This window comes from Vulpes vulpes, chromosome 11 (genome assembly GCF_048418805.1).
Source record: "Vulpes vulpes isolate BD-2025 chromosome 11, VulVul3, whole genome shotgun sequence".
Taxonomy (NCBI): Eukaryota; Metazoa; Chordata; class Mammalia; order Carnivora; family Canidae; genus Vulpes; species Vulpes vulpes.
The window spans coordinates 80,026,730-80,051,516 of NC_132790.1; the positions used below are offsets into that span (position 1 = coordinate 80,026,730).

Consider the following 24,787-nt stretch of genomic DNA (forward strand, 5'->3'; position numbering starts at 1 on the left):
GCATCCCTCAACTTAACAGATGATGGCCACACATTAGTCTTTTGTGTTGCCTGAGAGGACAAAAATATCTAAAAGAAAGATGATTTCCTTGGTGTACTGTCTTATTAGTGATAGTAGATACCATCTTTCATTAAAATAGGCAGTGTTTGACGTCTTACTCTGTTAAACCCCCAAGTTAGACGTTTGCTTATTGTGTTCCTCTTTATTAAATAATCAGTTACATCCCTTACTGTGATCAGTGACAGTATTTATTGAAAAGCTGTCTGCTTATAAGTTGCCACTTTTCATTTGCATTGCTCTATGCAGATTGCTATTATAAAATGTTATCCCATTTGTCCCTACTTAAAGCCTTTTCAGGAATCCCTGATAAATGATACCTATCCAATGCACGTGGAAGAAATTATAATTGTTTCAGTAGTACTGAATTTCCAAATAGACACCAAAATGAACAGTTTTAGTCGTGTTCATTTTTTTTTTTTTTTTTTTTTTTTGTGATAGAACAGAGCATACATAATTTGGGTTTTTAGACTTTTCTTCTGGGAATGTAACCTGTGTAAATACATATGTCTGTAGGTTTGGTTATTTTTCTCACAGATTTCATACTCATTCCTGTAGCAAATGGCAATTTGCATTCCTACCAAAGCACAGAAGGGTCAACAGTGAATAAAATATATTCTCTGCTCTTGAGGAACATATCGTGAGGGTTAAAATTAATAAATGACTAAATCATAGACTCAACATGGATCTTATATTCTTCACTTTGAACCAGAATGTGCTTTTACCTCTAAAGTGGCATGAGTAAAATAATTTGCTTTAAGTGCTTTAAGTCTTTCTCCAGACTCCACAACTTAAAATATTTTCTATCTCTGACTTTGCCAGAAAGACTATATTAGAACATAGTTATTGACTTTTGCTCATGTTCAGAATTCCAAAGAATGCCAGAATGCTATATATGCTCACTATATCAGGACTTGTTATGCAAACTAATCGTATCATCAAGTCTAAGTGTTTCATTTATTTTCCCTCTTTAAATGAAATAAAAACCTACTTCTTCATGTTCAAGTCCATTGAAAATTAGTTTATCAGGGAAGCATTTTGATTCGGAGAAGATTCTAGAATATTAGCAATATTTTTAATTACTATCTCCTATACCTCTCCACATCAAAATACTAACTTTATTTAACATCAGAATGATTTCTTTGCTGTAGCCATATTTCTTATGTGATATTTTGTTCTTAAAAATTCCTTTCTGTTCTAGCTGAGATAAAGCAGCAAACCTTTCTCAACGTCTGCTTTTTTCAGACAGCTAAGTAGACATTTAGTGGGACTCTGGACAGCTGATAATGCAACTGCAACAAACTTGTTGAAACGCATTTTGGTAAGTCAGTTCAATGACCAAGAAGATTTATGTATTCTTGCCCAATAAAATTTCATTGAGTAAGTTTATACTGTTAAAGGATGTTTTTAGTTTTTGCTTGTTTTTTATTTAAAAGATGCTTATCAAAGGAGTTACCACATAATAAATGCTAACCTTACTAGCTTAAATCATAGTATTTATTTAGGTTTTGAAAGCCAGATTTTCTTTTGCGCAGTTGTTTTGAAAATGGATTTTATGTTTTGTGTGTGTTTGCTTTTAGCCGCCAGGCTTGCTGGCATACTTGGACAGCTCAGATCCAGTTCCTGAGAAGGATGCTGATCGGATGCATGTTAGAGATAATGTGAAAATAGCAATGGTAAATAATTATTGTCCTAAGTGTCTTTTCAGGTTGAAAAGAATAATCTTTCTAAGACATACCAAAAATAAGCCAAGAATTCACTGTATATTGTAATAGTAGTACCAAAAGTAGTATTATTAGTAACAGTTTTATTGAGGTAAAATTTACATCCCATATAATTCACCTGTTTTAAGTGTACAGTTCAGTAATTTTTAGTATATTTATAGGGTTATAAAACCATCACCACAATCTAATATTATAAATAATAGTAATCTTGTATGTTTTGTTTCCCTTAACTCAGCTTGTTGGCACTTTCAGGAATGGATTTTTTTTTAAGTATATTCATATGTATAATGTGATATTTTACAAATAATGTGTGATTGATAAATGTTGGTTAGAAGGGGCCAACAGTGAGAAAATTAACTTAGGGTAGGCCTTTTTTTTTTTTTTTTTTAAGAAAAACTATGTTTATTATTAAGATTGGGCTATCTCTGAGAAAATTACTTAAACATCTTTCAAGATACACCATTGTAATAATGTCTTATATGTGTTCTTTTCCTTTCCTCACTCCATTTTTCTATTTACACCCATTTCCCATTCACATCTTACCATCTCTCACGTAGGAATCATCTTGAAACTTAAGCAGAAAAGTTAAGATTTCTTGGACAAAAGTATAATTTATTGTAGAAATTTTCACTTTGTTTCTTCACTGAGCCCCCAACATCCAGTATGTATTTTATCATGTAAAATAAATAGTGTGACTCAGCTTTACTTAGATTTTAAAAATAAATTTGCAAACAGGAGTATAATGGATTTTAACATTATTTTACAGGATCAGTATGGAAAATTTAATAAAGTTCCAGAGTGGCAAAGACTAGCTGGAAAAGCTGCTAAAGAAGTTGAAAAATTTGCCAAAGAAAAAGTAGATCTTGTGTTGATGCACTGGAGGGATAGGATGGGCATTGCACAAAAAGAGGTAAAAATAAAGTCTGCTTCCACGCTTTTAGCACTTCTGTATATTGTAGGTTTGCTTTCATTGTTGCCGTTCACAGAGATGGTAGTCAGATATTTCTGACTGAACATATGAAGAAATGTCACCTAATTCTGATTCATATTTTTATATAAATTTTTCTTAATTCATAGTTTTATGAATCATTGATAGGATTTTAGTTAGGTATTTTATATAAAATTGAATATAAAATTCCACCCTTAAGTTTTCCTTCATAGCTTTTCAGTTTCCATACTAATTTATTCATAGATGTTTCTTTGCTTCTTTTTCTTTTCTGAGTTCTCCAGACTTTATAGCTGTAAAAATAAAGGTGCTCTTCTTGTTTAGCATTTTTATTCAGAGCTAGCCAGATAGGTGTTTTGGTAATAAGATTCACATTTTTAAGTTAAATTTACTGTATGTACTTAAATTTTTCAGTATTAGCTCCTTAAATCAAGGTCAGATCAAAAACCATTTTAGTCTCTCGTTCCTTAGCATGTAGTATGATCAATAGAACCTAATTCAGTAATGTGTATTCTTGTGTCTAGGATAAAATGTGTGCAGTGGTTAAATCAATAAAAGTTGACTTGATCTCACCATTTTTGTTGACCACACTTACATTCTTTCTCTTAAATCGTCTCTTTACTTAATGGTAGCTATTTCTTTATATAAAGAAAATTATATAAATACCTCACCAAGCAGGTTTCTTATCGGTTAAGCCTCCAACTCTTGATTTCAGCTTAAGTCATCATCTCTGGGTAGTGAGATCAAGCCCTGCATTAGGCTCTGTGCTGAGTATGGAGCCTGCTTAAGATTGTCTCTCTCCCTCTTGCTAAACAAGAAGAGCACCTTTATTTTTATAGCTATAAAATAAAATTCAAAAAAAGAAGGAAAGAAACATCTATGAATAAATTAGTATGGAAACTGAAAAGCTATGAAGGAAAACTTAAGGGTGGAATTTTATATTCAATTTTATATAAAATACCTAAATTGAAGAAAGCTCGAACTGGTTGTCCTTTTTGTGTGTAGCATTTACATTTTCACTAGTTTAGACTCCTAGCTTTTTGTCCTGAGGGCCGGGGAAATTGAAGAAAGCTAGAACATTTAAATATAGACATTAGGTGCCACAGAAGAATTATAGTCATGTGGTATCTGAAATTGAGACCAAAATTCAGTTCTGCAGAATTTGAGCATAAGGAGTTTATGCTGAACTGTATGAGTAACATGTGCAATATAAAGAATCACTAGATATGCTTTCTAAATGGCTAGGATAGTGAAGAGAATATTGCACTTTGAACTTTTTTTTATTTTTAAGATTTTATTTATTCATAGAGACAGAGAGAGAGAGGCAGAGGGAGAAGCAGGCATCATACAGAGAGCCCGATGTGGGACTCGATCCTGGGTCCCCAGGATCATGCCCCGGGCTGCAGGCGGCGCTAAACCGCTGCGCCAAACCACTGCGCCACTGGGGCTGCCCTGAACTGTTTGACCTATATCTGAGACTAGTTTTATTGTTTAATAATAAGACATGTTACAAGTTTTCAGAGTGTTATTTCCTCTTTCATAAAATCAAAATAACAGTACTTCCCTTCTCTATTCTGGAGGGCTTCTTTTATGTAAAAGTAAGGTAATAATAGGGATGGCTGGATGGCTCAGTCGGTTAAGCCTCCAATTCTTGATTTCAGCTTAAGTCATCATCTCTGGGTAGTGAGATCAAGCCCTGCATTAGGCTCTGTGCTGAGTATGGAGCCTGCTTAAGATTCTCTCTCTCCCTCTCCCCCACTCCCTGCTCGATCACTCACGCACGCTCTCTCTTTAAAAATAATAATAATATAGCAGCACTATATACATGTCTGTTCATTATAATATTCCTGAAACATTCGAGTAATCGAAAATCTACAGATATGATCTGATTTTCAGTTATTAAAAGTATGAGCCCCTGACTTCAAGTAATTAAGCCCATTTCTAAAATAATAGTTTTCAAGCTGTTGGATATAATTATCTAACTGAAGTAAGTTTTTGGATTCCAATTTTTATGTAACATTTATCCAGCATAAGTTTGAACACAAAGCTATTTTAGCTATAAATGTGGATAATATATGCTGTTTAAAGAAAATAATTCAGAGGAAAATAATGCTTTTTAATAGCAATAATGTCTTATTGGTCTGTTTCATATATGTGGGTGTTATCTAAAACATTGAGCAGGTAATGATGCCAAAAGATATGCTGGTCAAGAAACTCTTTAGGTAATAAAGAGATTATTTTTGCTGTACTACTATTTTTAACATTAATTTCTTTAGGAAACAGTGAATAATCTTTGGGACTATTTTATTTGTAGAAATATTAACACCCAAATATGGAATGATCATGTGCTTTAGCTAGTCTGAAAACTAACCATTATCAAGATTAACTGGCTAGCCTTGAAAGGAACTGCATTTCTTATATAATCAAAATATTTTAATCAGAATGTTTTTAAGTCAATTTCATTTGTAGCTAATGTTCTGTGTTTGATTAATAATAACCTTTGACTAATGTATAAAATTGCTTTTTACTTATTTTGTTATTTTAGTTGAGGAATTTAACTAATTAGGGGTTTTAGCCTAAGTGTGAACTCTGTTTATGGAGAACTGGTTGTCTTTTTTGTGTGTAGCATTTACATTTTCACTAGTCTAGACTTTTTGTCCTGAGGGCTGGGGAAATTGAAGAAAGTGCTTCTTAATTAGAAGTTTTAGAGAAAGTTTTATCATTTAAACTCTCCTTATGTAACCAATAGGTTTCATGTTTCAAACAGTATTTACTTTTTAAAATTTACTACTCAGCCTTTATTCTTTCTATTTATTATGCTTTATTTTATATAATTTGTCACTTCTTTAATTAAGTTATAGACTTCTGTGCTTTACTCTCTATTACTTTCTACTTTTTGGTTCTGTCACATTGAGGGTCAGAATTTTAATGTTTTGCCATATCTACAGGTTTGACCTGGAGCAGAGATTCCTCATTGCCAGCCCATATATATAGACTTCCAGAAATCTTTGAACTCTTCACCTCCAGTTAGTTATAAGCCTTGTGTATATGTCTTTCTCTAGAATAGGGGCCATGGCTTTCTTTGAATTCTCAAATAGGTTTATGACTGCCTAAAATTTGAGTCATAGACTTAGAGAAGCAGGTCTTGACCTTAAAGTGAAGATGATTTATATTGGTGACATCCTTGTGGAATTTGTATGATAGATGCAGCGTAACACATACAGACTCACTCTTTTATTTTTATTTAAAACTTTTTCATTTTTTCCTTTTTACAATTAAATTCAGGACAGAAACAATATGGTGAGTTTAAGTTCCTGCTACATGTGTGAAATGCATTCAAGTGCCTGGCATGTGGAGTTGTCTTTGAGATTCTTTGTCTAATAAATTAAATTCAAATCTCACCTCACATGTGTCTGATTGTAGATTCATATTTCTTATCCATTAGCTGTTTCAGTTTATACTTGCTCCTTATGGCTTTGGTAGCAGTTTAATAGCCTATAATATTTTGCATTTATTGTCCCATGAGTTGTGTATTAACTGCATGTAATGTAAATGTTTAAAACAAGTCACTGTTTTTGATCGTTATAAATTTTATCAGTCGTCATTATAAACTGTAACAAAATTTGGTGTTAAAACAATAACTGTAGGCTACATGGAAAATGCCTCAACAACACTGTAGAAATATCTGCTAGTGCCTATTTATTACATTGTGATATAATTTTATATTCACACTTTATAGATTTTGCTTCATTAATTTGTTTCTGCCAAAATTTGATAGAGAAAACGTTTTGTATCGCTGATAAAGTGATGATTTTCTGTCTGAGCCTATTTGATAGCCCCAGATTGAGCACTATGAAGTCTTATTGTTTTTTTCCAGAATATAAATCAAAAGCCAGTAGTTCTTCGAAAGAGAAGACAAAGAATAAAAATAGAAGCAAATTGGGATCTCTTCTATTATAGGTAAACATAAAGCCTCTTTTCCAACAAGTTAAATTTGGCATTGCCATTAGAGCAATCATAATAGGTTTTTCTTGTCTGAAACTAACGCTTTAGGCAATGGGTATTTTTACACTACCAAGGTCAAGAACTGTAACTGTTAAGATTGGTATGATTAACAATGTTTACATAATATTAATATCTTTTATAGTACAGTATTGGTAGTCTGAGGAGCTAAAGTTACTTTTAATTTTTTATTAAGGCTTTCAGCTGATTACTTTAAAGAGATAAATGATGAAAACATAAGGAGACTTGTGGGAAATGGGTATCAAGCTTAGCTGGCCTAATAGACTTTTCCAGCCTTTCTGATCTGTTTACCTCTTCTCCATCTACTGCCCCTGCCCACCGTTCTCCACCACAAACGCACACAGACATATGCACATAAGAAGACTTTGAAACATTTTGAGGATTTGCTAAATTTTGGGGGATAATTTACAGTGCTTATTCTGGAAGCTGACATATTAATTATACCATAACTTATAAAGGAAAACAAGTGTTTTGGAAACTTCCCACAGTACTTTTAAATTGTATAGTATAAATATAGTATATAGTATGGCCTTAAAAATACTGATTTTTTTTCCTTAGGATTATGTTGTCTCCCCTAGAACTTTCTTGGAACTTTGACATTAGACTTTGAAGGAGTTTTGCAGAATGAAAATGAAAGGATATTGTGCCCATCCACCTCCAGTTCAGACCTGTGTCCAAATTTATTACAGTAGTTAAATTATTCAGGAATAAAAGGAAGATGTTTTACAAATATCAATCAGAACACGGCAGTTTAGCTGTATTTAAACTGTATTCATTCTAATCTAGAATGTTGCTCATCCTACACACTTTACATCCAGGTGCATAGTTCAGAAATTCTTATCCCCAACCTGAAATTTAATGTCTAATAGTAATTATTCTCTGACTGGAATTTATACTAGCAATAAATATTGAAATTGAAGTATCAGTTCCTTGTTTTGAAATCCATACAGATTTGTTCTGTGGTTTGGGTTCATTTTTTTTCCCTTACCATTTTATTTTGAAAACTTTCAAACATACAGAAAAGGTTAAAGAATTTTATAGTGTACAACTCTTATCTATCACTAAGATTCTACCTTATAGAATTGTACATTCTACTAAATTAACAGAGATTTTATTTTATTTACACTTGCTGAAGTTTATTCCAGTGTTTTCTTATTTAAAAATGTATAAGGTATATTTATAGATTTTTTTAATGTTTACTCCTTTCTACTATTTTCTAATTATACCTATAGGTTTGGTCAGGATCATGCCAAGTCAAACCTAATTTGGAATTTCAAAACACGAGAAGAACTGAGAGATAGTCTTGAATCTGAAATGAGAGCATTTAATATTGATAGAGAGCTTGGTAGTGCTAATGTGATCTCCTGGAACCATCATGAATTTGAGGTAAAGTTTGCTTTTTGTAATATTAGTTTTTTCTTTTTGAAAGTACATATTATTTGTGGAGTGTTTTTAAAAGATTTGTGGTTATCCAACATTTTTACCTTTCCTTCTTAATTTTGTGGAGGAAATATTAGAAATATTAGGAAACCTTAGTATTTATCTGAGACAAAAATTAAAAATGCATTATGTTAAGTAACTGGGTTTTGTATCTGAGATCGGATAGGAGTTTTAATGAATTTGATCCCGTGCTTTCTAGATCTGTTCTTCGCTTAGTTTTTCTTCCTTAGGTTTTTTTTTTCCCTCCATTGAAATACAGCTAGTTCTCCCTTTTTCCTTGTACTTATACCTTGTTTAATTTTTTTCTGTGGTAGTTTGATTCTGAATGTGGTCATATTTTGCTTTTCTAGTAAAATATTGATGTGAAGAACAACAAAATAAGATCAGGAAACATGCTGGTTAAAAAAGAAAAAGAAACATTGGTTAAAAAAAAATGTTGGCAGTAGATAACCGTGTGTGTGTGTGTGTGTGTGTGTGTGTGTGTGTGTGTGATATAAGCTCTAATAACAGTTTTTAATTTAAGCATACTCCTGACCCTGTAGGCTTTGATCTTTAATCCAACTGCATTTGCAGAATACAACGATTTGCTTGTGCTCATTCCCTCCTCTTCAACAAACTTCCTTTGCTTTGATTTTGGGAGTCTATATTCTCCTGGATTTTTCTCCTCCTTCACTGTGCGCTCCTCCTTTGCTTCATTTTTCTTTTTTTCTCAACTGCTAAACTGGCCCAAAGGATCTTGGACTTCTCATTTATATTGATTGCCTCATGACTGTTTTTTGTTTGCTGGTGACTTCCAGATTTTTATCTCAGATTTTCTTTCCGAGACCTCATACTGTTGTCTTATAATTGGATACCCAATAAGCAACTAGAGCTCTAAAACTGTGCCCTTGTTCTTCTCCCAAACCTGCTTTTCTGGCAGTCTTTTCTGATCTTAGATAATGGCTTCTCCTTATTTTCTAGTCAAAACCCTTGAAGTCCTCTTTTCTCTTATATCCCAAATCAAGTTTGTCAGCAAATCCTATTCAGTACACTTTCAAAATTTATCCAGAACCCGACCGTCTTCTCTCTGTGGGACTGTAGCAATATCTCTGCTACCCACTCGTCTCCCTTTAATCTGTTACCAGCATAGCATTATGATCTTGTTAAAGTAGATCGTGTTACTTCTGTGCTCAGAGCCCTTTTGTGCTTCTATCACTTCCCATTTCATTTTGAAAAAGCCTGGGTTCTTCAGATGGCTTACAAGGTTGGTGTACCCCCTAGCCCTAAGCATTCTTTCTTTAATCTCATGTTCTACTACTCACCCTTTTACTCTTGCTCCAGCAACACTGACTTCCCTGGAAACACCAAATTCAGGTTCTTGACTTAAGGTCTTTCTCTACTTGCTATAATATTCTTCTCCCCTAGATTAGTCTCATAACTTGTTTCTTCCTTCAGGTTTTTAACTGAATATTATCATCTGAATAGGCCCTCCCTGGCCACTATTTAAAAATGGAGCCCTCAGGGGTATCAGGTTGGCTCAATTAGTTAAGCGTCTGACTCTTGATTTCAGCTGAGGTCATAATCTCAGAGTTGTGAGATTGAGACCTGCATCAGGCTCCGCACTGAGCAGGGAGCCTGCTTGAGATTATCTCTCTTGCTCTCCCTCTCCACCTCCTCCTACCGCTATATTCTCTCTCTCTATAAATGAATAAATAAATCTTTAAAAACACAGCCCTCTTTGTATATACATACAACTCCCTACATTCCCTCTCTCCCTCTGCCTTTTCCCTGCTTTATTCATTCCATGGCACTTACCTACCACATAGCTACCATGTATGTTTTACTTTTTTATCTGCTATTCCTATAAGGACAGTAATTTTTACATTTGTTTATTGCTGTATCCTTGACTAGAACAGTGCATAGCACACACAGTATATGTTTAATAAAAGTTGAATGAATTGAATGCTCAATTTATAAAGAAAGCGAAATGGATACACACACACACACACATATATATATATATATTTGATTTTATATAGTTCATATTTTTAGAAATTAGTTTTTTTAGGCTTTGGAAAATGAATTTTAATAATTTGGCCAGTAGGAAATTCTTTTTACAATTGCTTGCAAATCTTTACTTTAGACAAGTAGCCTGAGTACAAAGGTCATGGTGTTGCCATATCCCCTGATCATCATGGACCACTCCTTCATCTATCACCTCCTTTTTATTCTGGGGTAATTTGACATGCAGAGAATGAATAAATAAAAATACACCATAAAGTGCAGTTCATATGTTGGGAGATGAGGGAAATCCTGAGGTAGCTTGTGTGAATTGCACAAACTGTGTATGTGCAGGATCAACTTACTCCATAGTTGGTTGTGACAAACTGAGAAGGGAGTGAAACAGATTCTCTTAACAGTGTTTGAGCCTTCTTTCCCTTCACCCTTATTAGTACCATATAGTCCTGTGAAAGTTATCAGCAAGATTTACATTCATACAATTGGTATGTAATTTCAACTCTTTAACATTTAACTAAAATAAAATAGTAAGTTATATTAATAATAATGAATTGCTAGATATTTTAAGAAATGATGAATTTTTTCCTACTAAAGATGGTCTTACCAAGAAAGAAAAAAACTCTGAACAGAATTTAAGAAGTGATTATGTGGAAACTGCCAAAACCTTCTTGTAAACTAAAATACTCTAATGTGCATTTATTAACAAAGGTTAAATATGAGTGCCTGGCAGAGGAAATCAAAATAGGAGACTATTATCTGAGATTACTATTGGAGGAAGATGAGAATGAAGAAAGTGGATCAATTAAGAGATCGTAAGCTATTTTTCATATCTTGTTATATTTGTTTTCACTATTAGTTTCATGGCTAATTCTGTTGTGAACTTTTTTTTAAAATCTAGATATGAATTTTTCAATGAGCTCTATCATCGTTTCCTGCTCACCCCAAAAGTAAACATGAAGTGTTTATGTTTACAAGCCCTTGCTATTGTTTATGGCAGATGTCATGAAGAAATAGGACCTTTTACAGATACGAGATATATCATTGGAATGTTAGAGAGGGTAAGAATATCATTTAAGGAAACTATTAGTGCATTTGGCATACTTGTTAAATTTTCAAAACTGAATGTAAATTCTGTTTGATTACATTGTTACCATGACGTTCTGCATGAGTTTTTTTGTAGTTTACCTTATACTTGATTAATTCTAAGTTAGATGAGTAGGAAAATGACTGCTGGGTTAGTATTTGTCCACGTCAGTTTATTTTTTTCAGTTGCTGCTTTTGAATGACTTTAGTGACCTATTTACCAATCTTTAGGTATGGATGAGCTGGACAGGTGTGTAAAAGAAATAGTAACTATTTTGTACTTACATTTGGTTTCCACTTTAGAAAAATCTTAAATCATGCTAGCATATTAAATTTCAAAGTGTGAAGATAATAAAACTTTAGAACTACAGTGATACCCCAAAAAAGAGAACCTTGAGTTAGCACATTTTAGGAAGTTTGTCCTTTAACACTTGAGCTTGCCTGGGGGAAAGAACATATTGACCCATTCATCTATTGTGCAGCTCAAATTTGAGTGTAACCTATTTGTTGCAGTGTATATACTTTGTTCTTTCACTTGTGCTTATATTATTCCTCTTAAATTTAACAATTTGAATGTCAGTGAACTGCCTTAGAACCATTCACCAATTTTTAAATGGCCATCAGTGCTTGTTATAATTATCTTAACTGTTAGTCATGCTTTATAGATTAGAAAACTGATGCTAGATAAGGTCATAAAACATGCCTTAGGAAATAACATAACCAGATGAAAATCCGTATTAATTACTGTTATGCCAGATTGTACTATTGAATTTTAATTTACTGTTATTCCAGTGAACCAGAGTACTTATAGCATAGCCTTTGTATTTTCTAGACAAATACAATTTTCCTTCTTGTTTGTGTTCTGCATGATGTTATTTGTATGAAACATCATTAATAATTCTTTAGAATATTAATTGAGAAGTGTCATTTGGGGCAATTCTTTTATTGGTTTCAATTTTTATGTACTTAAAGCTATATACTAAAGTAATCTGTTGTTGACTTCTAAAATATATGCTTTTCGAGGGAAATTAGACAAGTTATATAAAATTGCAGAGAATGCAGGACATTGAAGAATTATAATAATTGACTCTTTTCTCTCATGTTCTTGCTGTTTAAAAGGTGACATTATTTCTTATTGGTGGTGTTGATTTTGTCCATCGATGATAATATCTTAATTTGTATTTTTGTTCACTTCTGACTAAATTCTCATTTTTTTCAATAGTGCACAGATAAACTTGAACGAGATCGGTTGATCCTCTTCCTTAACAAGTTGATCCTTAATAAGGTACAGTATTTTTGCTTAAGTAGGCAGCTATTTCCAAATAAATCACATGAGTATATAACAAAAAAATTATTACAGCTTGAGTTAATTATCCAGACATGATTCTTTTCTTATCTTCCTCCTTTTAGATCAGAAATCTCTGTGTGCTGTCAACTTCTGGAGTGAAAATTTTTTGCCAGATAGTCTTTGTACATTCTGTCCTACTGTTACAGATACTGAATAAATTAATAATAATAATATTCTAAAGGAAGAATAATGAGAGATGAAACCAATAGCTGATTTTACTTTAAGGACTCTTTAGGATTGGACTTTAAGTAAAATAAATGTTTGACATAAAATGGAAAGTTTTTAATTTATTCAGCATACATTTTGATAAGTAATTTCAAGATGAACTAGAGAGTCACTTTAGCTCTTCATATTCTCCTTTTTAAGACATTTTGATAGGCTCAGAGCTCTTGGGTGGCTCAGTTAAACATCTGACTCTTAGTTTCAAGTCAGGTTATGCATGATCTTAGGGTGGTGAGAACAAGCTCCACATCAGGCTGTGCACTCAGCATGGGATCTGCTTGGCATTCTCTCTCCCTCTCCTTTGCCTCTCTCACTTGTGCACTTTCTCAAATATTAGCTTTTCTTTTTAAGAAAAAAATCCATTTTTTAAAACAGATTTTATTTATTTATTTGAGAGAGAACGTACAAGTGGTAGGGGGTAGGGGCAAATGGAGAGGGACAAGCAGACTCCCTACTCAGTGCAGAGCCCGACATAGGACTGGATCCCAAGACCTTGAGATCATGACGTGAGCCAAAGGCAGACACTTAAAACGACTGACCCAGGCATTCCTAAAATAAATAAATCTTTTTTTTTTTTTTTTAAAGGACATTATAGTAGGTTCATACTGGTTTGTTGTTATTGTTGTTTTTTAAGATTTTATTTATTCACAAGAGACACAGAGAGAGTGGCAGAGACATAGAGGGAGAAGTAGGCTCTCCATAGAGAGCCTGATCTGGGACTCAGTCCCCTGACCCGGGATCATGCCCTGAGCTAAAGGTAGACACTCAACTGCTGAGCTACCCAGGTGTTCCAGTTCATACTGGTTTCTAACAAAAATTCATAGTTGTAAATGTAGCTTAATTCACAATTATATGATGTTGCAGTGAAATCTGAACAAGTCTTTTATATGCTAAATCTTTGATGTTCTAACTTAGTTATATTCTCACTTTCAGAAAATAATGCATGTTTTTAAATGAAGTATAATTAATAAATCTTAGGAAAATGTAAATTGTAATCTCTTCCAAACTTCTAAGAAATTGCCAGTTTTTATCTTAAGTTTATAAGAATTGGAACATTAAAAGGTTTTTAATATAACTGATTTTGTTTCTGATTATAGAATAATCTGGTTATTAACATAAAAACCTAGGAAAAGGCAGCATAATTTGAGAACCAGAGAATTTATTGTGGGTGTTACTCCTTTCAGGCCTTGTTTATTTTTATTTTGTTTTGTTCAGAATATATTTAAGTAAAAATTCTTTAGGCATTGTCTTTGTTTTGCACTTTTCATATTTATCTAAGTTCATGTTCCTTGAACACAAAATCCTAAAACACTAAGTAATAATCAGTTGTATGTCAGTTTTTCCAAAGAGATTCTAAATGTTTTCTTCTAAAAAATTAATTAATTAATTAATTAATTAATGTTTTCTTCTTTGAGAGTCCTTTAGGTAATAGTACGCATTGGAAAGAAAAATTTTCATTTAGGTAAAAGTGTTTTTGTCTTCCAGAGAAATGTTAAGGATCTCATGGACTCAAATGGAATTAGAATCCTCGTGGACTTGCTTACCCTTGCACATCTCCATGTAAGCCGAGCTACAGTGCCACTGCAAGTATGTATGCTTATCTAGATTTCACAAGTTTAACAACCTCTGAGTATAATTTAGGATCCAAAAGAATTTAAAAAAATTGACATGAAAACATGTCAAGATATGTGGCTATGAATATGGCCAATAAAAGTTAAAGTAACCATAAGCACAATCTAAAATGGATAGTGTTGATCCAGTTTTATTTTTCATGTGTCCCCTTTTTGTCTTTTAAAGTAACTATATCTCTAATATTACTTATTTTGGGGCAGTGTGATCTTTAAAATTTAGACTGAATTTGTCAGTTATAGAATTAGAATTTAAAGCATTGACAGCCACTGAGAATACACTTTGCTTTTAGGAATCTGGGCCTCACAGAAACCAGCCAATAAGAGGATAGAGCTGCAAATCTCTACTGAAAGGCCTCTTTTGATACCTAATTTTAGAAGAGATTTATACCTAGCTCACTGGTGATTATTTTTGGTGTTTTGTATTTGTTTAATCTCCTGATTCAAGGAGATGTTCCATGTTAGCTTTTGGCTGAATTATGTACAAAAGTACTATTTGAATATTCAGATTATGGCATTTTCTATTATCAGGTATAAATAAAGTAATTGTAATGCTTGTGTAGCATGACATTGTACTAGGTACTGTTCTGGTACATGATATATTAACTTTTTAAATTGCCCAGTGGCCCTCCCATTTTACAGATGAGAATGGGACAGAGTAGCCAAGTGTATTACCCAAAGCCACCAGTTAAGGAACAGAACCAGAGTTAGAATCCAGATGTCTGTGCTCTTAACCACATAGCTATGCCTCTCTATATAAATCTAACCAAAAACTGGTAGTTATGAGGGTAGTTAAAACCTTGTTTTACTAAAATATATTAACTACATAAAAATTTTATCTTAGGTTTTCATAAACATTGATATATAAATTGTAAGAATTATCTGTAGTGAGGGTAGTAAATTGAAAATGTTTAAAAGCATTTTTTTTTAAAAAAACCTTCCTTTTAGTATTTTAGCTCTGTGATCTCAGGTGCTTATTGAAACTGTTAGTTGGAGTGAGATTTTTCCCTCAAAAACTTTAGTGTTTTTAGCATTATGGTTTAAGTTTAATGTTGTGTTTATTTATAAAGTTATTTGTAATATTCTTTGCTACTTAAGTTTTACTGTCCTCAGAATTTATTAATGACAGTAGGAAATATAGATGTCTTAGAATTTAGCTTAGATTGCCAAGTGAATTTAGGAAGCTATTTATTTCAAATGCATATTAGTAAGAAAATAGATTTTTTTGGACTACTTGGTTAGACACTGGTTCTTAAAATTAAGGTCACCTGAAATTTAGGTGATTTTCCAAAGGAGTGTAAACCCAGGAAGGTTAGTTCTGTATTACTTTTTATGATATCTGCCCCCTTAGATTTCTGCCTTGAAAAATAACTGTATATTTTTAAAACTTAGAGCAATGTAATCGAAGCTGCTCCAGATATGAAAAGAGAGAGTGAAAAGGAATGGTACTTTGGCAACGCAGACAAAGAAAGGAGTGGCCCATATGGATTTCATGAGGTTTGTGTCTTAGAGAAACTTTTTGTGATGGTCTTTCTCCTTCTTATGCCCTTCTGCTTAGCATACATAGAGATGTGGAGTATTTTTAAACTATGATTTCAAGTACTATCATCAGGTCTACGGGCTCTGTCATTCAATTTCCATATGAAGAATTAGATGGCTTGCAGTTCTAAACAACCACACATATATATAGGTGCACACACACACACACACACACACAGTTATGTCTTCAAACCTTTTTGTTTATAAGCTGTTGTTACAGAGGTAGCACTTAGATTTTTAATGAATTTTAAAGTAATAATAGCAATGACTTCTTAATAGTAATAAGATATATTACAGATAATTAAGGCTTTTCAAACTACAATGCTTCTATATGGAATAAGTAGGTAAATTTTATTATGCAGTCTGAAATTCATTGAAAATTGTGCAATTCAAGGGCAATTTCCATCTTAACAGCTACTGTTACTTGATCTTGACATCTTAGGCTCAGTTGGAATTTAGCCAAAGTTTTATAGAAGACCAAGCCCTCTACTTGTATATATCTTGGTCATTTTACACTCTGCCTACTGTTTTCATTCTTTCCAGTGTTCTTGATGCTCTGTAGGTTGGCCAATTAAATGGTTATTTTCTTATATTAGTAACCTATTTCAGGTTCTTGAAGACTTGGCAACAAAAGTTTGTTGTTTTTTGATAGTGAACTTGTATGTTTATTGCCGTAGTTCATGTGTTTTCCACAAAATAGAAAACCTTAGGGGATCCCTGGGTGGCGCAGCGGTTCGGCGCCTGCCTTTGGCCCAGGGCGCGATCCTGGAGACCCGGGATCGAATCCCACATCGGGCTCCCGGTGCATGGAGCCTGCTTCTCCCTCTGCCTATGTCTCTGCCTCTCTCCCTCTCTCTCTGTGACTATCATAAACAATAAAAAAAAAAAAAAAAAAAAAATTAATTGTGTTTAAAAAAAAAAAAAAAGAAAACCTTAGCAAACCTCATTTGCTTCATTCATGTTTGTAGTAACGGTGCCTTCCATTGATTTAGATGCAAGAATTGTGGACCAAAGGAATGTTAAATGCAAAAACCAGATGTTGGGCTCAAGGCATGGATGGATGGCGACCACTTCAGGGAATACCTCAGCTTAAGTGGTGTCTGTTAGCCAGTGGACAGGCTGTACTAAATGAAACTGACCTTGCTACCCTTATATTGAACATGTTGATCACAATGTGTGGATATTTTCCAAGCAGGTAAAATGTAATTGCACATTTCCATGGTTAACAGGGACTCTAAAATACCTTGCTGTTTCCATTTATATGGGTGCAGTAACAACATGGGGATTACCCTGGTGATTTAGAGCAAAGATATCCATTTGTGATCTTGAGGAAATGCTGCTTTGAGTTTTGGAGCTTTTGAAACCTGTAAAGAAATAATTTGCAAATTATATTGATAAAGTAGCTAAAAAATGACTTTCTCTGGGAGACTTCAAATAATGTTACCAAATCCAGGATTACTCGCTGCACTCTAGCAACAGTAACAGTTGAATAAATATACTGCAGACTGTACACTGTAGTGAGTGCCACCAGCTCATTGGTCAGGTTAGCTCCTGGTAAAAAAAGTTGATTCCAAGCCCACATCTTGCCCCATAACTTGTCCCACTTGACCAGTGAAGGTGAAAATATGTTATATAACTATTGCAGGGAACCTTTCAATCTTTATAAAATATTTATATATGTACATTTTGTGTATTACTCTTACTAGAGACCTTTTGTGATGGAAGTTACTGAGAAACCAGCAGTTTTATAACATTTGAGGCTTTTGTGGTTCCAATTCTCCTTAAAATTCAGATTGGACTTAAAAGCACACAGTATTTAGAAGGAATGTAGCATTAAAATTAAAGCTATACAGGGAAAATACTGAGAGTAGTTAAAGTTTAAATTTATGCGACAAAGCTTGATATGCCCTTTGGGGGGAAATATCCTCTGACAATGTGTTGGGCAACACCAAGTTTAATCAATTAAATAATAAATAAGAGTCTTTGGCTCTTCTAGGGTACTGTTTTTCAAGGAAATCTTATGGAAGGAAATGAAGTCATATTAAGCAGCCAAATAGATTTAAACCAAAATACCTAATCATGTTCCCAGCTGTATGAGAGCTTAGTCTTCATTAACAAAAAAGTAAGGTAACATGCTTCATGCCTAGTAGAATGTCATATGCTCTGCACGTACAAATTTTAATAAATATATTAAATGTTGACCTTAGAAAATATTTTCTAGGGATCAAGATAATGCCATCATTCGGCCTTTACCTAGAGTGAAAAGACTGCTGTCAGATAGCGCTTGCCTTCCCCATATTATTCAGGTGAGTTACTTTTGTGTTATCAAACTAGGAATAGTATTTTAAGAATCATTCTCCCTTACTCAATTTTGGTATGAGCGCTACCTAGTCTTTGTTGTATTGTGGTGTATTCCATTTCCTAAAACCTTGAACCCTGATTACGTTTATTTCACTTATTCCTAATTGAGTTGATACTCTGATTATACTGTGGAAGATTGCATATCCAAGAACATAAACATAGGAAGCCTCCAGACTCCAGAATTACTCTCAAAAAGTTTTATTTATTATGCATTCTTCAATCATACCGTTGAAGTTAGGAATCCTGGGAAGTACACCAGTGGGCAGTACATCGCAGCCATATTGCCAGCTTGCCATATGCTAGCTTGCCTCAGAGTTTGACTCTTTTCAGTTAAATATTTTAATGAATAACAACTGATCTAATGCATTGAGTTGGAATTATGTAGGATAATGTATTTTTTTCTTCTTTTTTCTCCCCATTCTGCTCTTTTGGGATTAAGCTTTTTCTAGATTAGCATTAAATCCAAATAAATCAGGTCCCAGAGATTTCAGACCAGTGTTTCCCTCTATTAAATATCCTGTTGTTAAATCTCAGTTTTATATTAACCGCGCATGGTCTGACTTTAAAGTATTTGGCAGTAATTTGTGTTATTTGTATACATCAGTTGTACATTGATGTGAAAAGAATTACTTACTTTGTATATTTTTATATTCACAAATATGCAAGTGCCTATGTAAGTCACTGATAATGAACAAGTCTTCTGAAATATGACAGTGACAGTGCCCTATCAACTCCTGCCCACCCCACAACTTCTATTACTTAAGCATATCAGCATTTCCAAATTTGTATGCTTTTCTGTTGTGGATCTGTTACACTACTTAAACGAAAAAGTGCTACAATTACTGTTTCTTGCAGTCCAGGCTAGAGGACCATGTGGCTGTGTATGTGAGGGGGTACAAGGAGAGAGATTTGTTTTCAATTCTGGATGTGTAGATAAAGGCCTAGAAAATCTACCTCTCTCAAACATTTTTCCAAGTCTTAGGAAACTGAAAAAAAACAAAACAAAAGTAAAAGCAAACACTGTTGAATTTCAGGTCAGAAAAGAATGACTAAAAAACTTGTAAGAGATGTGGTTGGCATAACATGAAGCTTTGGAGGGGAAGAGCCCATTTTAATTAAAGTTTTTAGCAATATCTGAACAATTAAAATGATTTAGGAGAAAAATTTCATTGATAAGCCTACCTGTTCTTAATAGTATATACTGCCTTTTATGCTGAGTTAAAAAAAATATTTTTTTAGAAGCTATTTTTGTTTTTCCTTAATTTTAGAAGTCTAAGATTGAGTGAATGTCCTAGGTTTTCTGATATAGTTGTAATTTTCAAATATTCTGAGTTTTGCCTGCTAATTCCTATATTTTTATTAAAGTGATAGCAAGTCTTGAAATACAACTGCTGTTAAACCAGGGAAAAATCCTGTTACTGTATCTAGGTTTTTCCTCTGTAAAACATGTCATAGTATTTTAAACACTCAGTCTAAATAACTTGAACAGGTAAGACAACAAAACACAGAAAAATCCAAATTATTAAAGATGTATAGCAATTCAGCCTTATAACTGAGTCTACTAACTTTGACTTCTTAATGTGAGCTAGTATTTACTCGTACTCTAATTTTTTTTACTGGTAGTGTTTGACCCAACGTTGGGAATTCTTGGGAAGTGTTTACAGAAAATTGAAATGCCACTTATATTAAGATAAAACTTATTAAATGTCTTTATCAAGTGTTTATTCATAGTAACTCTATGATTTCTTAATCACCCAGATTCATTGTGGTCCCAGGTAACTCCCTTTGGTACTGTAAGCTCAAATTTCTAGAGACATCTGCTTGGTACTTACTGGCAGTAGTAGAAGTACCACTGGTATTTGGTTACCCATTTGCCTTCTACTTACACTTGTAGATCTGTTTTTTTAGTGCCATTAGTGTGCACTGATAGTTGTCCAATGCTCTGCTCCTTGAGTTCTCCAGTAATCTTCAGAGAATGCCTCACATCCTGAAACTCTCCCAATGCATAGCTACTTTTCTTGTTTATTTTGTCGTTAACAAAGAAGTCCACTTAGGAAGATTTCTGCATAAGAAACAATTTTATCTATAGTTATGACAACATAGCTTCAGGTATCTTTGGACCTTTTCTGAATAAGTTTTGACCAATTCTCAATTAATGTTTTTCTCTCTGTGCATTAAGTATTGTAAAATGAATTAATTCTCAAATATCTTGAGTCAGGTAGACAAGCTTACTAAATCCCACAAATTTTTATTTTCTAGCTTATTACATATAAGAAACTATAACTTCACATGAAATACATAAACCTAAATGATGTTATTGTGAGGTTTTTTTTTATAATCCAGTAACAAAAGCATTTTTTTTTTTTTAGCTACTGCTGACCTTTGACCCTATCCTTGTTGAGAAGGTTGCGATTTTATTATACCATATCATGCAAGATAACCCACAGTTACCTCGTCTTTATCTTAGTGGAGTATTTTTCTTTATCATGATGTATACAGGTTCCAATGTGCTTCCTGTTGCTCGGTAAGAACTTTGATGAAAATCTTATTTAAAGTTATTTGAAATGTACATGGACAATTTTTTTTAATTAATTATTTTTGTGAGTACATCATTGCTTTCATTACATTTTTCATTATAAAAGCCATTTGGAAATAAGAATGGGGAAAAAATAACTCAGAATTATGCCACTTTACCATATCTAACCTAAGAATTTATCACCATCTTTTAAGATATAGTTTTAACAGATGTATTTAATATAACTACTTGTATTGCACATACAATTTTATATTTTGTGTTTTTCTTCAGATTGGGTTATTTTTCATATTACTACATAATCTTAATATGACTATAATTTAAAAATCTTCCTAATTCATTTAATTTCTTGCCTAATTAGAAATTAAACAATTTGGAAATATGTATTTACAAGTGGTCTTTAGTGGTTTTTATTTATGAAAAAAACTGATCTTTAGAATATTAAACTTACTAAATTTAAATCAGTTCCCATATTTGACAAGTCATTTTTCTTCCCTAGATTTTTGAAGTATACTCATACCAAACAGGCTTTCAAGTCAGAAGAGGTAAGCCAGTTTAATCCTCTGAATATATAACTTAACACTGAATAAGCTATCTTGACGATGAGCTGTGTATGTTTCCTAGATTGTAAGCATTTGAGGATAGGTACTGTCTTACTCATTTTTCACATTTCTTGTGGTGGTACTTTGCACATAGATTGTCTTAAGCTAGCATTTTATGATGAAAATAAGTGTTGCCCGTTAGACTTAACATCAAATTGTAGATATGAATTATAACTTGACACTGCAGTAAATATAACTTGTTTCCTTTGTGTAAAATTTAGATTAATAATTTTCATAAAACTTGAGTATATACCTGAATCTCATATAATCAGCTAAAATTCAGTTAAGACTCAGCCTTCTTTTTGTTCAGATCACAAGGTGGCAGAAGTGCCAAGTTTCTCTTTTGAAGCTACTTAATTTTTTAGGTGTTCTCAAGTGTCCTTGCCATTTTACTAGGGAAGAAAAATAGGAATCCAAAAAAGATAAGACTCATCCAGATAGCTTTGACAACCTGAAACCTTATACCTACATTTTACAGAGGTATTTATTGTCAAAACGTAATGGATTTTTCAAATTTAGTTAAGATTCTTATGGAGCAGTGATGTTCAGAGCCCATTGAAAGCAGAAGAACAAACCAATACCAGACCACTGTTGAGGAGACTAACCAAGGAATGTTACACCTCTTTGACAGTGGACACTAGACCAAACTTCATGTTTGCTAGAGCAGCCAGTGAAGCCCTGGAAAATAATCTAATAATATTAAAGTGATGCCCATGGCAATATAATTTCCATAGCTTTTATACAAATAGAAAATGAAAATGTAAAAAAAGTATTTAAAAAATTACTTCTAATGCTATCACAGTAGTGTAGCATTAGGCATTTTTTGGCATTCTTTTTTCCCCTTTTTTTTTTCTGTGCAGTTCTGCCTATGTAATCTTTTTTTCAAGTTTTTAACATAGAAATGATACATTATTTCACCTAACAGTATTTTGAATAATTAGAGCAAAACTGTAACAGAACTCTAGATGCAAGAATTACCAAACAATAGTATTCTAAAGAGCAAAGAAAGCATTTCTTCATCCCAAATTTTAACAGATAGTGAATTTATGGCTTTTATTAACAAAAAGCTTTGGCAGTATTTATCATCTAATTTGTCTTGGCTCTAGGTGATAAAACCATGTCTGGGTTTATTTTTTTGTCTCTTTTTCACATCCTAGAGAAATAAAACATTCTCAATTTGCCTAGAAGGAAAGAAGAAAAGTATTAAAGTCTTTAGGATTTTATTTCTATCAGGTAAAGAAGTGAGTTTTAAAATTTAGTATGATAAAGTATAATCATTATCCTGACTTCATTTGGCCAGCCAGAGAATATGAAGTCCTTACAATAGTCAATTATAATTACTTTGAATAGATATTCTCCATCTAAATAGTCACACTTCATGAGGACAGGCTTTTCAAGATGTTGATTTTATGGACTTACTTATTTTTGAAAACAGAAGCAAGTACAGGTGAAAACTGCAACCAACAGTGTAACACAGAATAATTGATGTGGATCATTGCAGGATCTCTCCTTATATTGTCCATTCCTGTTACACATGGTTCAAAGTCAGTTGTCCTCAATAATGTTGGCACCACCTGACACCTCAGGAGCTTAAGACTGCTGGAGACCCAGAGAGTGTTAATTCTGCCTTAGAGCTCATGCCAAAGCAGTTAATACCAGACATCTTCCACTTTACATTTTGCCATGTTTCCATCGTAATTTCCAAAGCATAAAAGCAATTTGTTCCAGTTGTTTTCTTAAAATGTTCTCTAACCCTAATTAATTTATTAAAAAATTGAAAGATGACTTTAGTGTTTCTGTGTTTTGTTTTAAAGACAAAAGGACAAGATATTTTTCAGAGAAGTATACTTGGGCACATCCTTCCAGAAGCAATGGTTTGTTACTTAGAAAATTATGAGCCTGAAAAGTTTTCTGAGATTTTTCTAGGAGAATTTGATACTCCAGAAGCAATCTGGAGCAGTGAAATGAGGTAAATAGCTTATTGATTATTTATATTTTATTCTCAGAATCTTTTCATCTTGCCATCTGGCTTGACTTCTGTTAAGAGAATTGCTTTCATTAGTTACATAATCTAAGCTACAGCAGTCATTGGTGCCAAATTAAGTGATGAGTTTGACAGGGCTGTATAAGCTTTTTTCTGTTCTAACATGATTTGACAAAGTTCCTGTTATCTTAATAGAACTTTATAAAAGGTTAGAGCCTGTTACTACTGGTGATGCTTAAATCAATCTATAGAACTGGTAAGATTTTAGGTAGTGTATATAAGGGATATATAGGGATAAAATCATCACATGCTTCCTTGGTATTTGGAAGTAGAACTGTACTCCACTAATTAAAAATTATGCCCACATAGAATGGATCACACCAGAGATAACACAGATCATTTTAGAATGAGGCCCCCTAGTCAGCACATTTTAATCTTAATGTAAAAGTTAGCATTCCTAAAGAATATCCTTTAAGAAGAAAAGCCTGTGAAAATAAGAAAAAGTAGAGGCACAAAAGCAGATGTCAGCATTTATACAGGCTCTGGAAAAGAGTACACACTTCATAGATCAGATGTCAAGGCCACCTCTTCTATGGAGAACGCCTCAGTCCTCTTAGCTGAATGGCAGTTGATTTTCTGATTCAGTTGTTTACTTCCTTGGCTGACTTCATACTCACAATGCCACTTGCTTGTTATCACTTGTCGTATCTCTTAGGTTAATCCATAGACTTGGCATGTGCTAGCCACCAACTATGACTGTCTTTATAGGCAAGTACTATAAATAAGTTTATATCCATTGAGAACTTTTACATAATAACTTTAGAATGCCCTCAGTAACATATTTATAAACACTCAATTTTAGGCCAGTAATTAATTGAATTACTCTAAAGAAGTTCTATGTAATTATCTTGTGTGGATTACCAGTCTTAACCTTTTTTTTTTTTTTTTTTTTTTAAACTGAAGTCATCCCTTCATAATGCTTGGAGATTTTTGTAATTGTAGGCGCCTCATGATAGAGAAAATTGCTGCCCATCTTGCTGATTTCACACCACGTCTTCAGAGTAACACAAGAGCACTTTATCAATATTGTCCTATCCCGGTAATCAACTATCCACAACTAGAAAATGAGCTATTTTGTAATATTTATTACCTCAAACAACTTTGTGATACACTCCGGTTTCCAGATTGGCCCATTAAAGATCCGGTAAGTCAGTAGATTTTTTTTTTGTGCTTTCTCAAACTGTAAAAATATCCTCTAATCACTTCTAGGTATTTTTTCCTTTAATAAGGATAATAGCT

At 33.1% G+C, this 24,787-nt stretch overlaps 1 protein-coding gene across 8 annotated transcripts in view; it reads left to right on the plus strand.

Moving 5' to 3' along the window:
* The window catches only part of DNAJC13 (DnaJ heat shock protein family (Hsp40) member C13), a 117,921-nt gene that overhangs the window by 55,201 nt on the left and 37,933 nt on the right, over positions 1–24,787 (plus strand). For 4 of the 8 annotated variants that reach the window (XR_003237477.2, XM_026015437.2, XM_026015438.2 and 1 more), the window contains 17 exons: positions 1,303–1,378; positions 1,638–1,733; positions 2,548–2,691; positions 6,013–6,027; positions 6,605–6,687; positions 7,983–8,136; positions 10,897–11,000; positions 11,087–11,246; positions 12,494–12,556; positions 14,327–14,428; positions 15,862–15,966; positions 17,001–17,203; positions 18,230–18,314; positions 20,739–20,893; positions 21,402–21,447; positions 23,319–23,473; positions 24,491–24,692. Coding sequence is in view for 6 of the 8 variants with exons in the window: in XM_026015437.2 (XP_025871222.1) it covers positions 1,303–1,378; positions 1,638–1,733; positions 2,548–2,691; positions 6,013–6,027; positions 6,605–6,687; positions 7,983–8,136; positions 10,897–11,000; positions 11,087–11,246; positions 12,494–12,556; positions 14,327–14,428; positions 15,862–15,966; positions 17,001–17,203; positions 18,230–18,314; positions 20,739–20,893; positions 21,402–21,447; positions 23,319–23,473; positions 24,491–24,692 (1,948 nt within the window). In the remaining 2 variants the exon portion in view is untranslated. The remainder of the gene's footprint in view (positions 1–1,302; positions 1,379–1,637; positions 1,734–2,547; positions 2,692–6,012; positions 6,028–6,604; positions 6,688–7,982; positions 8,137–10,896; positions 11,001–11,086; positions 11,247–12,493; positions 12,557–14,326; positions 14,429–15,861; positions 15,967–17,000; positions 17,204–18,229; positions 18,315–20,738; positions 20,894–21,401; positions 21,448–23,318; positions 23,474–24,490; positions 24,693–24,787) is intronic. The other 4 variants (XR_011995264.1, XM_026015439.2, XM_072726870.1 and 1 more) reach the window with 1 other exon arrangement.